Source organism: Nilaparvata lugens, chromosome 12 (assembly GCF_014356525.2).
Source record: "Nilaparvata lugens isolate BPH chromosome 12, ASM1435652v1, whole genome shotgun sequence".
Lineage (NCBI taxonomy): Eukaryota > Metazoa > Arthropoda > Insecta > Hemiptera > Delphacidae > Nilaparvata > Nilaparvata lugens.
The window spans coordinates 22,168,919-22,185,660 of record NC_052515.1 but is presented as its reverse complement, the minus strand read 5'-3'; the positions used below and the strand labels follow the sequence as shown (position 1 = coordinate 22,185,660).

At 35.4% G+C, this 16,742-nt stretch overlaps 1 protein-coding gene across 1 annotated transcript in view; it reads right to left on the bottom strand.

Moving 5' to 3' along the window:
• The window catches only part of LOC111055871 (dynein heavy chain 1, axonemal), a 357,355-nt gene that overhangs the window by 319,591 nt on the left and 21,022 nt on the right, over nt 1-16,742 (bottom strand). The window contains exons 9-13 of the mRNA XM_039439162.1: nt 15,037-15,262; nt 12,835-12,978; nt 7,562-9,526; nt 2,746-2,896; nt 122-359 (exon numbers count right to left, since the gene is read on the bottom strand). Coding sequence (XP_039295096.1) covers nt 122-359; nt 2,746-2,896; nt 7,562-9,526; nt 12,835-12,978; nt 15,037-15,262 — 2,724 coding nt within the window. The remainder of the gene's footprint in view (nt 1-121; nt 360-2,745; nt 2,897-7,561; nt 9,527-12,834; nt 12,979-15,036; nt 15,263-16,742) is intronic.

The window sequence follows — 16,742 nt, the reverse complement described above, 5'->3', positions numbered from 1 at the left end:
GATGCATAATTATTGAAAAGACTCCACTCATCTATCTTATAGGTATCCTATGAGTATCAGTCAGTACCGATCAGTCAGTATCAGGATCAGTAGTCAGTATCCTTTAAAGTGTCAGTGTTACCTATCAGCCCTCATCATCTGTGCCTTCTGGATAGTGGTGATCTGCTGGGCGACGACAGACAACACCTCAATGTCGATGCGGTTGAATTCATCGAAGCAGGCCCACGCGCCACTGCTTGCCAGGCCCTTGAAGAACTTGCCCATCGCTCGCACGTCCAGCTGGTCTGAGCAGTTGAACACAACGCACTGGATGGCAAACGCTTTCGCCAGGTCTTTTGTGGTCTCTGTCTTTCCGGTACCTATTCAACATTATTGACAGTTTAACAATCTACTCGAAACATTGACTTGAAGATTCACGTCAGAAAATTGCTAGCAGATTGGTTTCACAATACAGCAACAATATACTTAACAGGAAGAACACTTCAAAGATAGTGGGTGTATACTAAAAAGGGTCAACCTCAACACATAGTAGTTGAATGCATCAGAGAAGATAGCAGAGAGCTAAGCTAAGAGTGCCGGAAATAATCCACTCTTTCCGAACATATTGTGATTGTGAAGGAAGTTTTTTTGTTTGGATGTGTATTTTGAAATGAATTGATCTGTTGAATTCAAAATTATTGTACCTAGTACATACATTTCTTGGACTCATAATAGTGTGTGAATTAAGTTATCATTCTGTTAAGTTAACCTTCAAATATTCTGAATTAAGGTTTAAAGCAGTTTTGTTTTTACCTGCATTTTATCTATTGTCTTTAAATAAATGAATGAATAAATATCTCTGAAGATGTATTCAGAACATATTAGAAGCGGACAATTTTAGATACATGCATCATTCCATCACACTCAGCTTCTTTTTTCTTCAATGAGGTAGACCTCGTACCTACTCATTTTTATTTTGTCTATTCAATGATAATAGTGTTGAATTCTCTTCTCAAACTGTTTGTTACAGGCAATGTTCTATCCTCACCACTTTGGAAGTGTTTTTTTAGGATCAAGCCACATAAAGCGTTTTTAGGCGTTTTTGTACTGGCGGCAAGCGAGTCGGCAAAGCAGGAGGGTCTCCAATTGGCTAATTATCAGCTGATTGGGTTGACGTTCGTGAATCAGCTGATGATAAACCGATCGGAAAGCTTACTGCCCAGCCGCCTCATTCGCCACCAGTGCTGAAATCGCTTCATGTGGCTCGGTCCGAAGAGAGAATACTTCCAAAGTAGTGTGATTAGGAAATTGTCAGGCACGAATAGTTTGAGGAGAAAATACAACACTTTATTATTATCATCAGGCAAAATAGAGTAGAGTGGGTACTTCTTCTTCTAGTGCGTCTCCTATCGGAGGTTCGCTATCGGCACAGCAATCTTATTCACTGCCACTCGAAACAAGTCTTTGCTGCTACAGTCAAACAAATCCCTCAAATTTTTAAGCCAGGAAACACGTCTCCTTCAAACACTCTTTTTTTCCGCAGATTTTTCCTTGAACTATAGTCTGCAGAGTTATATATTTGTGGCTTCTCATTATATGTTCAAGATACAGGAGTTTCCTATTTTTTCAGTGTAAACAATTTCACACTGTTTCTTCATTTTCCCTAGGACTTCCATGTTCGTGACTCTATCTGTCCACGGTATCCGCCACATCCTGCGGTAGCACCACATCTCAAAGGCTTCCAACTTATCCATATGGCTCTTTTTGAGGGTCCATGATACCATCCCATACAAGAGAGTGGAAAACATGTAACAGCGTAACATCCTCATTTTCAGTTCTATATTTATGTCCCGTCTTGTGAACAATTTTTACATTTTTACAAATGTCGATCTGGCCATCTCAATCCTTGTTCTTATCTCTTCCGTCGAATTCCCACTTTCCTCTACCCACGTCCCCAGATATCTATACTTATGGACCCTCTCTATGACTGTACCCTCCACCATTAGGTTTGTCTGAATTTGTCTATTTAAGGCTTCCCTGACCACCATTAATTTGGTTTTCTTAGGATTCAATTTCAAATTGAATTCACTACATCTGTCATTCAATTTTTGGATCAGTCTTTGCATATCCCCCATATTGCTTGTCAACAAGTCAGTATCATCAATGTACCTTATATTATTTATGGCTTCTCCATTTATAACTATGCCCGCCAACTCTTCCTCCAAAACTTCATTGAAGATAGCTCTGCTGTAGACATTGAAAAGGAGAGGAGACAAAATACAGCCCTGTTTTACCCCTCGGCGGATCTCGATTTCCTCGGTCAATTGATTCTCTATTCTTGCAGCCGCCTTCTGACCCCAATAAAGATTGATGATTATTTTTATATCGCCCGCATCAATGCCCTTGTTGTCAAGCAACCTGAACATCACTCCATGCCTTACCTTGTCAAAAGCCTTTTCAAAATCTATGAAACAGGCAAAAACAGAGTGGGTACTAGGCTTGCCTAATTTCAGTAAAATATTGTACTCAATTTATGATCTGCAATACTGTGTGATGATCTAGAGTCAAAAAATTGATAATATTGATTTACTACTGAGATTTTGCAAATAATGAGTCTATTTAGAAGCGCCTAGCTTCTTTTATCACATCAATTCTATCAAAGTGATTACTCATCAATTTGTAATCATCAGCATTCAAATTTTCTTCTGCCTAGTTAACACAATGATTGATCATCAATTTCAATTTATTGTCAGATGGTTTACGAACCTGCTGGTCCCGCGGGGGCGCCGCCGAACTTCAAGTGCAGAGCTCCCGTTAGAGTGAGATAGCACCTGTCTGTCAGAGGAGTGATGACCAACCGACCGCTGTTGCCTAGATACTCATAGCCATAGCTGAACTCTGCGTTTACTGCCCGTACCTATAAATAATCACAACAAATCAATAATGTGCGAGAAAATGAATGAAACTAGTCTTTGAATTAGCACTCTAACCTAAACATGGTCAGAACTGACCTGAACCAAAACATCCGGTCTCACAGACCGGGTCTTACTTAAAGTGTTATATTTGATACATTTTCTACTAAATATGAATTTAAATATTCTTCATTGGTACATTTCAATTATAGTAAAGTGTAATATAGATTTTAGTTGCAAATTAAATGATGGAAGAATGGGAAAAAATTGGAAACATTGATATCTGATTAATGTAAGAACACACACAATACAAAAATCCGTGTAAGATATACTATCATTTACTACTCAGAACAGTAATAATAGACAGTAGTCCACAGTTATCAGTTTGAGTTAACAAAAAATCTATATCTTCTTATGCTCTGTTTTTTCTATGTCGTACGGTAAACTAGAGGAATAATGTGAGATGATGATTGAAACTAGTCTTAAGCTGGGGTTAGACTGAACAAGCATAGAACAGGAGCACGAATTCAGGAGCATAAAAACAACCCCAAAAAAGCATGATGAATCATGTCTATTAATACAGTGTATGAATCCAGTACTATTTTTCATGGCCTTAGAGTCTACAAACTGGCTTATCCAGATTTCTATTTCTATTTAATTTTTGTTTGAGAGAAGCATTCGATCGTTTCGTTTAAACGGAGAATTATTAGAGCTCACAATGGAAGAACATGATACCCATTATAAGTTTTGAAAGTACAGTATGGAATAGTTGCAAAGTACAAAGAATATTGATCAAATTAGGATAAGATCGAATTAGTGATCAAATTAGGATAAGATCGAATTAGTGATCAAATTAGGATGCTTCACAATGGAGTGTCACAAAATAAACATTCACTTGACGAAATGGATGATTTCGACCACTATAGTTATTTATGAACTTCTCTTGCTAATAAAATAAATGAAGGCTGAAAACGTTTGCTCAAACAAGTTTCTTGGTAACAATGGAAAACATTATTATTTTCAATGATTACCTTTCAGTTTTGCTATAAAGCCTATATTGATATCTTATCATTATTCCATTTTCTCTATTATTATTGTTCTGAGTAGTAACTGATAGTATATCTTACACGGATTCTTGTATTGTGTGTATTCTTACATCCAGCATCATACATTTTCCTTGTAATTTCCTTTTTTTTCATTCTTCCATCACTTAATTTGCAACTAAAATCTATATTATACTCCACTATAATTGAAATTCACCAAATTACCAGTCTAGACCAGTGAGAAATGAAATTCAATTTTATACTTAAGAATCCTATTCTACGTTAAAAATTCCATTCCATACTAAAAATTCTATCCTATATTAATAATTCTATTCTCTATTATAATCTATATTCACTGGTCTAGACGGCGCAATATTTGCAATAGTGCTGAAGCAATTTCCTTGAAATGCACTCAGAACTTTGAAAAGACTTCAGAAATCATAGATAAACAAGCACCATCTATTAACTCTCTTATCTGTCCAATGATTCATCATATATCTCCTCTTTCTCTATCAAAATTAGAATAGCTAGTTGACGTGAATGATACAGTTGGCTCTACAAAATGTCATTTAGTAGTGGTACAGCTTTTGAAAAAAGTTACTCCTAATCTTGAAAACATTTATAGGAATAGAATGTTCAATTTTAATATTTTTCCTGAGTAATGTTTCATTCAAATAATATCCTCTCCCTCTATAATGAGTCCTTTTTCATCTCCACACACTGTTACTGGACATGTGATTGAGGAGCAACAATTGGTAAAAAATGCATGTAACTGATTTTTGCCAATCCCGGGATCAGTCCCGGGATCCCGGGATCGATTTTGGATAATCCCGAAATACCGGGATTGGAAATCAGTCCCGGGATTGACATCCCTAGTTGTAACCTTCAACCACATGATTACAACAATCCATCAATATGAAAGTGAACTTTCACTCCTGCAAGACAAAACCCTAAGGCCCGGTTGTACAACAGCCGGTTAAATTTGAACTTTGAACTTATTAGAAGGCGTTTTTGAAAAGACAGCTTCTTTGATTGGTTCTCGTGGAATTAACAACGGTTATAATTAAACTGGCTATTGTGCAACCGGCACTAAGGATGTGTGCACACAGAGGTCGGTCCGAGCATGTTCTTTCTATAGACAAAATGGCGGCGGTCGGAGACAAGCGTTGGATCTCTGAACTGAAGACGGGTAAAGAATAAATCTATATAATTAGTTGAAGATCTAGTGTCTGTAGTTTAGTATCAATTCAAAATTAAGATGAGTATATTTCTCTATATGATTCAGATTCAGTCTTCTCTCTCTAATCAGATTCAGTCTTTATGTATTCAGTCTGCAAGAACGCGGATCTCAGAACGCCTGACCGCTTTCAGTGTGCACACATCCTAAATAATACATTATTTTTAGTAACCCATTTTCAATCCACGACTCTTTATCAATTAGGTCCACTAAACTACTTTCTCAACCACGATCATGCTTCATGTCGTTGAAGAAAGGCTCACTTCATATTGTGATGGCTTCACACAGATGTGAAGCGGGTCACATACCTTACCCCTGACAACAAACTGATAGAGTCGTCCAAAGAAATTGTGGGGGAAAAGCTTTTTTCAAAAACATTAATTGAGGAAATTAAATGATAAAATCCTTCTACTGAATTGCACTTTAGAAATAAGTATTAAACAAGGTTGTCACTGAGGTATAGAATACAAATAAGTACCTCTTTCCGAGGCATTTTTGAGTAGCAATAGTATACAGTGATTATTTTTGTAGCCTGTGAGAGAGTAACATCATAGAGGAGAGATAGCATTAATGGCTTATATGCTATTCTCTCTCTATGGTAACATGCATCAGCTGTTGTGAGACATGGATGGATTGATTCAATATGAAATATTCCACAGGTAGTAGAAAGAGGCTTCACTTACAGGCTTGTGATAGGAAATCGATAACTTGAGGTATCGGGAAAGAATCAGGAATAAGAGAAATGGTGGAAAAATGAGTTTCGTTGCTGGAGGAACATTTCACTCACGTAAATAGGGAATGAAATCCGTTTGCGATTATCTAAAATTCAAATTCAATTCTGTGAGATGGAGATATTACATGTTCAAAAATCGATCAACCTCCTGGTATACGAATTGACTAAGGAAATATAGAGAATGAGTAAAGTAAATTTATGCTAACGTAAGAAGTAGAAAGTAGTATGAGGCTAGTATGATCTTGATACGAATATAATGATGGAAGCCTATATTTTTAGTCAATCATCAATTAATCGTTATAAAACCGTTATTTGATTCTTTTGAACCAACAGCATAAATGAGAATGGGGTGAAATTGTATCAATAATTATTATACATATTTTTCATTTTCCAAGATTTATAAATTCATCAAAATGATTACGAATCTACCCGATATCCATGTATAGTGTCTAAAAGCAAAAGTCAAAAGTCTAAAAAGCAATACATTTTATCACTGAAAGTTTGCCAGTCATATAAATGACTGAGAAATTTGCATTTAAATCTCTAATTACATAAACCAATCATTTAAGTATCACATAATTTACACAAGTTCACTATAGTAGACATACTACAATCGTAAACATATACTACAATACATACTACTCGCATATTATCCTACTCTACTTACTATATTGTACTGCAGTTTACATGCTGAACATTCAAAACGTCAATGTATACTTTTTCTATTCTACCACAAATCTATGAGCACAAATATAATTTGTTGATTAATTTCCAATACATATTACGGAAATAGGTTCATGTGAATAATAAAACTCAATTTATTCGTATGCCAATTTCAAAATGTTAGTACACGTAGAAATTCATGGAGGCCTATATTTATATTTTCAAGTAAAAATTTACATACATACTTTTAGTGAGGTCTACGTTATAATAGCAGTGGAAAAAGATAGCAGAAAAACGTTGCCGATCTTCTTTCTTTTATAGACGGTAGCTGATACAGGTTTCACTTTTTGTGTAGTTGAGAAGTTGATATTGTGGTGATAATTATTCATATTGAATGGAAAAGACTAAGAAATTGTCAAAAAACACAGATTTATTGATACTTAGAAAGACCGGTTTCGGTTATTACACTATTGTCAATCTCTGATAAACTGAGCTAATTGTACAGACGTTTATCAGAGATTGACAATGGTGTAATAACCGAAACCGGTCTTTCTAAGTATCAATTAATCTGTGGTTTTTTGACAATTTCTCAGTCTTTTTCATTCAAAATGATACAGGTTTAATAAAGTAATACTATCTCTTCATTCTTGTTTAAAATAACCAATAATATTTTTCAATTATTTCATAATGAATCTCAATTATTAAGATAAAATATTTTGTTGATTGTTAATTCTACATTGTTAAAAGATGCTGGTAACAGAAAAAAGTGAGAAAGAAATAGCGCTATCCGCTTTGTTGAATGATAGACAAGGATAGCAATACCATTGCCAATTAAACACTGCCATTATAACTTGGACCTCACTATACGATCGCTTACTATCTCAATCCCTCTACCTATATGTTTGCTGTAACTACAATTACGAACGAAATCTACATATATAACTGCAAGGATGATTCATTGAGAGAACAATTAGAAGCAGTCTAGCAGTCAAACCTTCATCTCGGTTTCGATCCAGTAGTAACGCAGCTGGCTTATCCAGTCGAACTCGTTACAGCTCGTGACACGCAAATCGATTAGCTTTGTCAGCACATCCCGAGCATGCACCTCTATCACAATCAGAGCTGACAGAACCTGTCTTTCGACCCGCTTCAACGGCCCTTTCACCAGAATCCTCAGCTTGTTCAGGAACTCCTTCATCGCATCCATATAGTCGCTCAGACTCCCTCCTAGGATCGCGTTCTCAACCTGAGCTGTCCAGTATGCTTGACAACAGGCGATTACAACCTGCCCCGGCCAGGACAGAACCCAAACTGATCGATCTATTTTGTTGATCTCTCCCAAAGCTCTTCCCAACATAACCCTGATAGTGTTACGCATGACTTCTTCAACCCTCAACAACCATTGCTCAACGTTACCCTCGGGCTGCATGTGTGGTATCAAATCAACACTCTCACCTTCGGCTGAAAACATCTTTGTAATCTCCAAATCCACCGGGTTAGGACAGGCTTTTGTCTTCACCACATCTAACTTCAAAAACTCGAGTTTCTGTATGTTTTCGAAACACTTCCTCAAGTGTGGTTGAACAGCGAGCGGGTTTTTAGCTTGCGACAAAATCTCCAACAACTCATCATCGCTGAGAAAATAGAACCTCGGGAAAGCACCACGTTTCATCTCCAAATAATCAGAGAGACCTCTCTCAACAAGGTCCAGTATTTTGTTACAATCCTTCAAAGTCTCGAACAGTCGCTCATCAGAGCAAATCACCAACACATTTTTATTCATGGAGGCATTTTTCATGATTCTTCTCCAAGACCTATCCATAGTTCTGAATTTCTTACTCTGTTGTGGAAGCTGCTTTGTGATGTCTTCACTGGTGAAAATCGGCTCCAACCACATCCATCGCTTCTGACAGTTCATCCACTCCTCCAACAGCAATCGGTTGTAGCGTAGTTTCGCCTCCCATTCATCAATCTTCTTCTCGAGAGCTCCTTTGAATGGACTGAAACTCAACTGCTGAACAACGATTGTGTGATCGTCAAGCATCTGTAATGTTTCATCCGCCACCTTCATGATGTATGTATCAGTGTTCTTATATTCAGTGACCTCCAGTGATGTGTCCTTCCATTCATTCTCAATTTTCTCCAATGCCTCCTCGATCACATACTCTTTGGCGGCATTATCAGATATCTCCATCACCTCATCAAAATGCTCAGTTATACCCATCTGCAAACATTTTTGGAAAGTCAGGGCAGTGTTTAAAGAGACTTGGAAACCGGCCGTTTTCGATAACTCATCCATGTGCCACTGTCTCAACCCAGGATTCTTCAACGCTTTTATCAAAGGTATATGAGGTTTGAACTCCTCTATCTGAGTCTTGATACTCTGTGCAACTTTCAACATTGCAGGAATTTCATTGAACACTCTTAATGCTTTTATGATGTTCTTGTAATAATCATTGACTACCCTATCAATGGAATCAGCATCAATGTTACCCAACGGATTGTCAACATAAATTTCTTTGCTTTTGAGCCAATCTGATGCGGTCACCCACAGGTTCCTGTACGGTTCAAACTCACGAATCAGATCTTTGATAGCGTCATAGGGCACCATTGGCATCCCAAACAGTGTTTGTCTCTGATTCAATAATAGACCAAACTCTTGTAAATCTTTGAGTGTTTTCCAGTTCTTGCGCACGTCATTGGCTATCTCATGTACAGCGTCAACATCATTCAGCATTTGAAGGCGGTTTATTTCGACATTTATCGTTTCCAGTTGATCTTCCAGACTGAGCTGGTCCTCCAGCTGCTTGTGTTTGAAAACGTTTGTCTCTTTTTCTAAATAAAGTTGCGTTTCTTCAACTTTTTTCTGAATTCTACGGGGCCAGCCGTGGGCTTCCCATTTTGTCTCAAATTCGTTGTCTTCCAGCGCCCACCAGAATGAGTCCAGCACCTCATATTCCTGAAAAAAGACAAATAATCGTAAAAAGAGTAAGCGCACCAAAATCAAATCAAAATGTATTATTTCACACAATATACAACATGATATATAATATCATTATCAATGGGAATGACACCACTATCAGCGGAGGTCCAACTTGCTCGCTGGTGGGAGTATGGAAGATTACCGTTAGAGAGGGTAAGTGACTTTATTTATTCATTGAATTCCACAATCACAAAATCGATTCGATTTAGAGAGAATCGACAGGATGAACTCAACACTGTTCCTCTCCCTAATTTTGATGAAAATAGTCCAAATGAGGTTATGAATCTCATATTACCTTATTATTTATAATTATGATTGAAAAATAGAATTATTGTCACCTAGACTAGACTAGAAGCAATAACACTGCGATGGAGATCACATAACAGAGATCTGAATTGTATCTGGTTTAATATGAGAAAGAAAACATCAATTGATCAGAAGACGTTATACAATTTGACTGAATCCTTGAAAAGATTAATAAATTTGAAATTCTCAGTTTTAAAATAGTTATGTATGATTTAACATTAGATGAGGTATTAACATGGAAATATTGCACTCGATTCAATAGTTTCATATTCGAAGAATTGGATATTACTATGATCACTGATTTTCAGTAGTGCAGTATAATAATTGATTGACATTGAACGCATTAGTTCCCCAAATGATTTTTTGTTGAAACATTAGAAAAAAAAAACATGAATTTTCAACTATCATCAGCTTTTTATCATGTATAGATTTCTCACAGTCAGTGGGACTGTGGGATTTGTAAATACCTATTTCCCCATCTCTGATGAAACAGAAACTCTTTTGTTGAGTTCGAATAAATCATTTGAATGATAACTATTATCAACGTTAATCAATCTCATCGTTGCAGAATTGAAAACATTTCCAAACATAGTGGAATTTCTCGCACTCGCATATTGAACAAGGAGAACGGAAATTTAGTCTGAACTTCCCCATTCATCTTGTGGTGTTATGTGTGTAATGTCTGTCTGGCATGATAATAGTCTGGTACAGTTTTAACAATTCATGAATATGAATGATCATGGATCAGCATTCATAAACAAGATTGTCGGAATGTTTTGCAGTGAGCTTTGTATGTGGCGCATATGAATACAGTTCACATTTAAATCTCTCATGAATGGGTGATTCCGTCCTACTTCATATTTCATAACAGTCATGAATTTAATCACAAAACAGTCAAGAATCTTCATGTGAGCTTGATATTATCAGGAACGTATTCATTTATTGACGAAATAAGTGAAATAATTATTCAGTTTTGAAGTCATTGAGAGAGATCATTTGAAATACAGGAAGGAAAGTGAATACAGAGTGATTATGAAAGGACTTTACAACTTTGAAAGCACATAAATATTTATTGGAATTACTCACATAATTGAGAAAGATGTCATTTTATTATAAAGCACTTTAAGTTTAAGGTGAGGGTGTTATTTTGATTCGATGGTAATGTTGGTAATGCGACATACATCTCAACGATAATCGATTTCTTGCCACACTCGTACTAGCATATCAGGCGTAACTTGTGCAACCGCAGCGATACGATTTCGGAGGTCATTAAGATTGTCTATGGTAGAGACGGAACATAAACATTATCCTCAATGAAACCCCACAGGAAGAGATCCATCGGTGTTAAATCCAGTGAGCGAGGTGGACATGCAATTGCCCCTGTATTATATTATAATAGAGGGGCAATTCGCTGGATCCAGCGAAGTTGAAAGCAATATTGATTGGAAAATCCTGAACTTCTCACCGTCGGAGAGACGGAGCTGCTGCATCGACATGCTGAGAGTGAAAGGACACTACTTGTTCATCTTGTTTGAAAGTTTGAAATCGGATCACATTCGGATCTCTGCGGTTGCACAAGTTACATCCGATATGCTAGTACGAGTGTGGCAAGAAATCGATAATCGGTAGGGTGCATGTCGCATTACCAACGGATGTCACATCGAACCAAATTAACACCCACAAACTTGAAGTGTTTTATCATAAAATGGCAGCTTTCTCAATTTTGTGAGTAATTCAATTGAATGTGTGCTTTCAAAGTTGTCCTTTTATAATCACCCTATATAATATTAGAGGAATTAATATATTGTTGACATCTGACAAAGAGACTGAATAGGTAGAGAAGTGCATGAGTATAATATTATGATAGTTGTGATTGTGAAGTTATGGTCTGTTCTGTATCGTATGCTCCTTCCAAAATAAATCGATATAATGATAATAAATGAAGCCTTTATTGGTTCCCAACACTGTACAACGAAAATAATTTTACATTCGATAATTTTAAAATTCTTTCATCGATATAGCAGAGTGATAAAGGAAATCGATCTACTCCTCCATTATGTTTCAAATAGTGATCCAGCAGACATATCTTTTAAAAATATGAGCTTTTGGATACAAAAAAGAATCAACATGAGATTATTCCAAAAATTGATTCGAATCGTTTTTCAGATAATTAAGTACAAATTCTATATTTCATTGATTGAGTGATAGGCTATAGTAATAACTTCTGTCCAGAGCCATAGAGTAAAATAAAATAGAAATAAACAAAAGTAACAATTTCAAGCGGAGAAATTGATACGTGTCAATTTGATGTAAACCCATAACGGAGAAATGTTAAAAACTTGATACATCAACAAGCATTTATTGCTTACCTAACCAGGGTGATCTGGTACTTGTCAAAGCTGTTACTGAACAAGAGAATGTAGTGCACATTATTCAATTGATATCTCTTTAATTCGCTCTATCTTTCTCTATTCAATATAATTATATTCTAGTGAATTGATATTCTCTTTCCATGACTTTCCAAGAAATAATTTCACTCATAACGTCAATGAATGAGAACGCTTCTGAAAATATCAAGCTCACATATGAATGAGCACGTTTCTGAAAATATCAAGGTCACATGAGATTTCTTGTCTGTTTTGTGATTGATCACCAATATTCAATCTATGACTGTTTAAATATGAATTAGGACAGAATCACACATCCAAGAATGTTTCAAATGTGTTTAGATGCACCACATTTGATTTGATTAATCAATCTTTTCTTAAATCTGAAGATGTTGTCTTCAATAGTTTGTTATTCTTGGAATAATAATCAAGTTGAGTAGACTGCTATTTGAAATTACCTGTGAAAAGCAAAATAGATCGATTTTCTACTTACACGACCAGTTTCGATTAATCATCTGGAATAATAATGTAGAGTATTATAAACAGGGGAAAAAGTACTGCGATTCATTATAACAGATTCAAGAAACTCACTAGAAGGTAACGCCGGATAATATCCTCCTGTGCTTTGACAGATACAGGAATAGTTTCCATCCAATCTTTGATCTCCAGGATGTGCTCTATTGAAGTGGGCTTTGTGTTCAATCTCTGATAGATATCCAAATATTCTTCCATGACCTAGATGAGAGTAGAATAACTATATTGAAGAAAACAAATTCGGGTGACTGTAATAATGTTAGCTTGGTAAATTGAATTGAATTGAATTTATGCCAAAAATCACAAATACATATTTGTACAATATAATTACCAGAGTATACAATACAAATGAACATTGATTGTAACTCAACTTAAGTATAACAATATCATCAATGTAATATTTGACACTGCCAACATAAGAATCTTTGTGTCTTAGCAGTACCTTGCAGTTAACTTATTCTGCTTCAATTCCAGTCGAGTACGAATTGAAGTATGTAAATTGAGTATGCTTGAAATTTTAAATTATCATTTAATATCATTGTTAATGTTAATTATTGAATAAACTTTTGTGCTGTTGAAATACTGATGTGAATTTATACACTGTAACAGATGATTTCAATTGAATATTATTATAAATTTCTCATTAATTTGACTCTAAATTCTCCACATTTCAGTCCAAACGGTTCAATATCATAATATTCTTATTAGAAGATAAGTGTTTGTAAAATTGGAGATACGACATAGAGGAAATGTGTTAATAGTTCATGAGGTGTACTTGTTCAGCTCAGATTCATCAATGAATTTATGAATACTTGATATCTGTCATTAACATGAACACATAATCATAAAATGAATAATAGAGATATTAATTCAAATAGGAATACCAAAAAAATAATGTGGAGAAATTGGTTGATAATCAGGTTGAGCATTATACTCAACATTAACATAAATAGACAGATCATCCATATTTACGACATATTGGACATCAATCATAATATGCTAACGTTGCAGTAAAATAGTTCGAGCTTGATTATTGTCAACAGAGAGCAATAAACCTATCCACTGAGTGACAGAGCATGTCCGTTATTTGAATACATTCATTATCGTGTTTACCATAATTATTAGGTTTACCAAACGGCCCATTGGGGGATTACTAATCACTCGACTGGAAAATGGACATTCTCATATTATTGATTTTGCAAGCATGACTAATCCATGTCAATAAATTAACATTAATAACCTATGAGCGTGCATCAAATGGGATATATTTTTTATTGCTGTTCAGGATTAGATTATAATGCGATTTCAACTTTTTGATTAATAGGTTAGGTTGCAGGAATTTTCAACAATTAGGCCTGGACACATAAGTGCGGAGAATAGGATCAGATAAATTCACTTTGGTTATGATGATTTTTTTACGCGCCTTAGGCTTGGGCATTGAGAGATGAATTATTGTGTCATGAAACTGAGTTTATTCAGAAATGAGCATGTAGCTGCAGGTGGGTCTCAAACTATAGAAGAGGTCTGAAAAGTTGGATGGAGATGGGATACAATAAATTCAAAGATGATGATGTAACCTTGTTCTGTATCATCAAAGAACAATGGAATTTGAAAATGAAATGAAAACGATAAAGGTAAGGGGAATTCGATGACACTCTTTCCAACAACTTTGAATCATTATTTGTGTGAAAATTTTCAAATATTCAGTCAAATCATAATATGAAGTTTGTATTATTATTATTTTTTTTCAATCACACATGCATCATAACGTTATCAATCGGAATGTATTGATTGATATCATTAGTATCACTTAGAACACTCTTCTACAACGTCATAACAGTCTAACGATTAATGAAATTTATACTGTTTGTCGATGTAAAAGTGTTTGTGAATGATTTATAAATTAGAAGTTGTAATGGAAATAGGATTTAGAGAAAAATAATCTTCACTCATCTATATGAAATGATACACACCTGTTGTTTGGGAAACAACAGGCCCAGCCAAAATTTGAATGATACACAAGTCATGTAAATGATTGGGAAAGAAACAACAGGCACAACTCAAAGATCATTCTCTTCCAAATTTCCATAAAAGATAAAAAAGTAGTTGAAGCGCTTTTCCTTCATGAATTAGGTATCTTTATTGTTCTCAATTCATAGTTCCTTTATTGATAAATCATGAATGAATTTCACGTAACCTGAACTCGTGCCCTTTAGAAGTGCCTTATCAATTTGATGTGCTTATTATAAATTGTCTCACCTCTTCAACGTTGTTGGTAAGTCGCTGTGCAAAAGTGGCCAGAAGTCTGGTCGCCATCTCTTGTCTTTTGCCAACAAGCACTTTCTTCACAGGTTCCACGTGCACTTGGAACGGACCAATCACGATGCTCGTTGGCAGGCTTTGTTCCAGTTCCTCCTTCAGACGAAACTGAAGTGCTATCTCATCTTTCACCTCATTGGCTGGGTGGTTCTCGGCGTTAAATTTTCTAAAAGATAATAATATATACTGAGGGTGATGCTCACATAAGCTCTGAGGCTTGTGCGTGTGTAATAATAAATAAATTGAAATTTTCTAGTGAGAAATCTCTTTGAGATGAAGCTCAAGTGCTTTTGATTATGTTTCGCCTCATGAGTGGTCTGTGGTTCCCGGAAGTAATCTTTCTAAAACACCCTCAACTATTAGTTTTACTGATTAAATAACGGATGAGATTGCATTGAAACAATCCCGAAGTGCTACGTCATATTAATGCTACCTCAAATGAATACATAGATGTCGGATGCAAGACGGGCTTCAAGTCACTCAAGCTCTTTTTGCGTAAAATGCTTAAACCAATTCCAGCTGGTTTTCTGTACATGCCTGCTAAATCTCGTTCCTGTATCTTTAAAACTGACTGAGTTTGAAAATGAAAATTTTTGTGAAGCACTGTTGGTCAACCTATAGCTTGTTGGCCTGATGCGTTTGTTTACAAGTTGAGTTGAATAGTTTCTGCAAAAGTTAGGAGAAGTTTCCTTTTAAAAGTTAATTTTCTATTTAATGAGTTACTGTTCAATCAATATTAATTGAATTTTATAGAAGTAATCAGAACAGTTATTGTATGACAATGATGATGATGATTTGGACATTCCAAGTGATGAATAAATAATAATAGCACATGAACAAGATTAAGATTTTAAATTATTCCATGACTTTTCAAATACATGTATTTTCATTTCAGTTGACCATCTAATCAATTTTCCATCTTATAATCAATAAAAATTATTATATAAAACACCATTTTTGTGTTCTTATTTCATTTTATGCAAGAGAGACCTGAAAAGATCTTTTTTAAAATGATAATTACTCATTATTTACAAATAGAATTCTCAATACAAAAGAAATAATGAATAGAAAAAATATTATATTTTAATGCAATGGTTACTTAAGTGATACATCTTGACTGAGAATAAAAAAATTATTCTGTTCGAAATGTTTCAGGGCATTTTTCTCAAAATCGAATTCTTGGACTCGGCCCTTCTTGCATCAACAGTTATTGATAAATTATTTTGAACCAGCATGTAACCCGTGCTTTGCACTGGGGAAAATTTGGTGTTGTAGAATGCAATCTCCCTGTGTCCGGGAAACATAATAATATGATATATATTTATTATTTTGTTCAAAATTACGTGAATAATTTTTATGAGAGTTGTAGATTCCCAGCAAAGTGAGAAGATTTGACATGACTCCAACACTCATCAGTCCTCGCTATCAAGCTACGGAGTCACTTAGAGATGGCCTGTTTGTTTGGGCTTTCATGGTTACTTAAACTTTGAATCATGAATTGAATTAAATTTGTTGTTCTTCTTCCTTCCACGATTAAGGCATCATTGCCTGTTCCGAAACTCATAGTCTCTATAATTGGACCATCTTTTTCTTGGACGTCCTTTATCTCGTTTCCCGACTGGTTGGTACAATAAGGACTGCTTAGG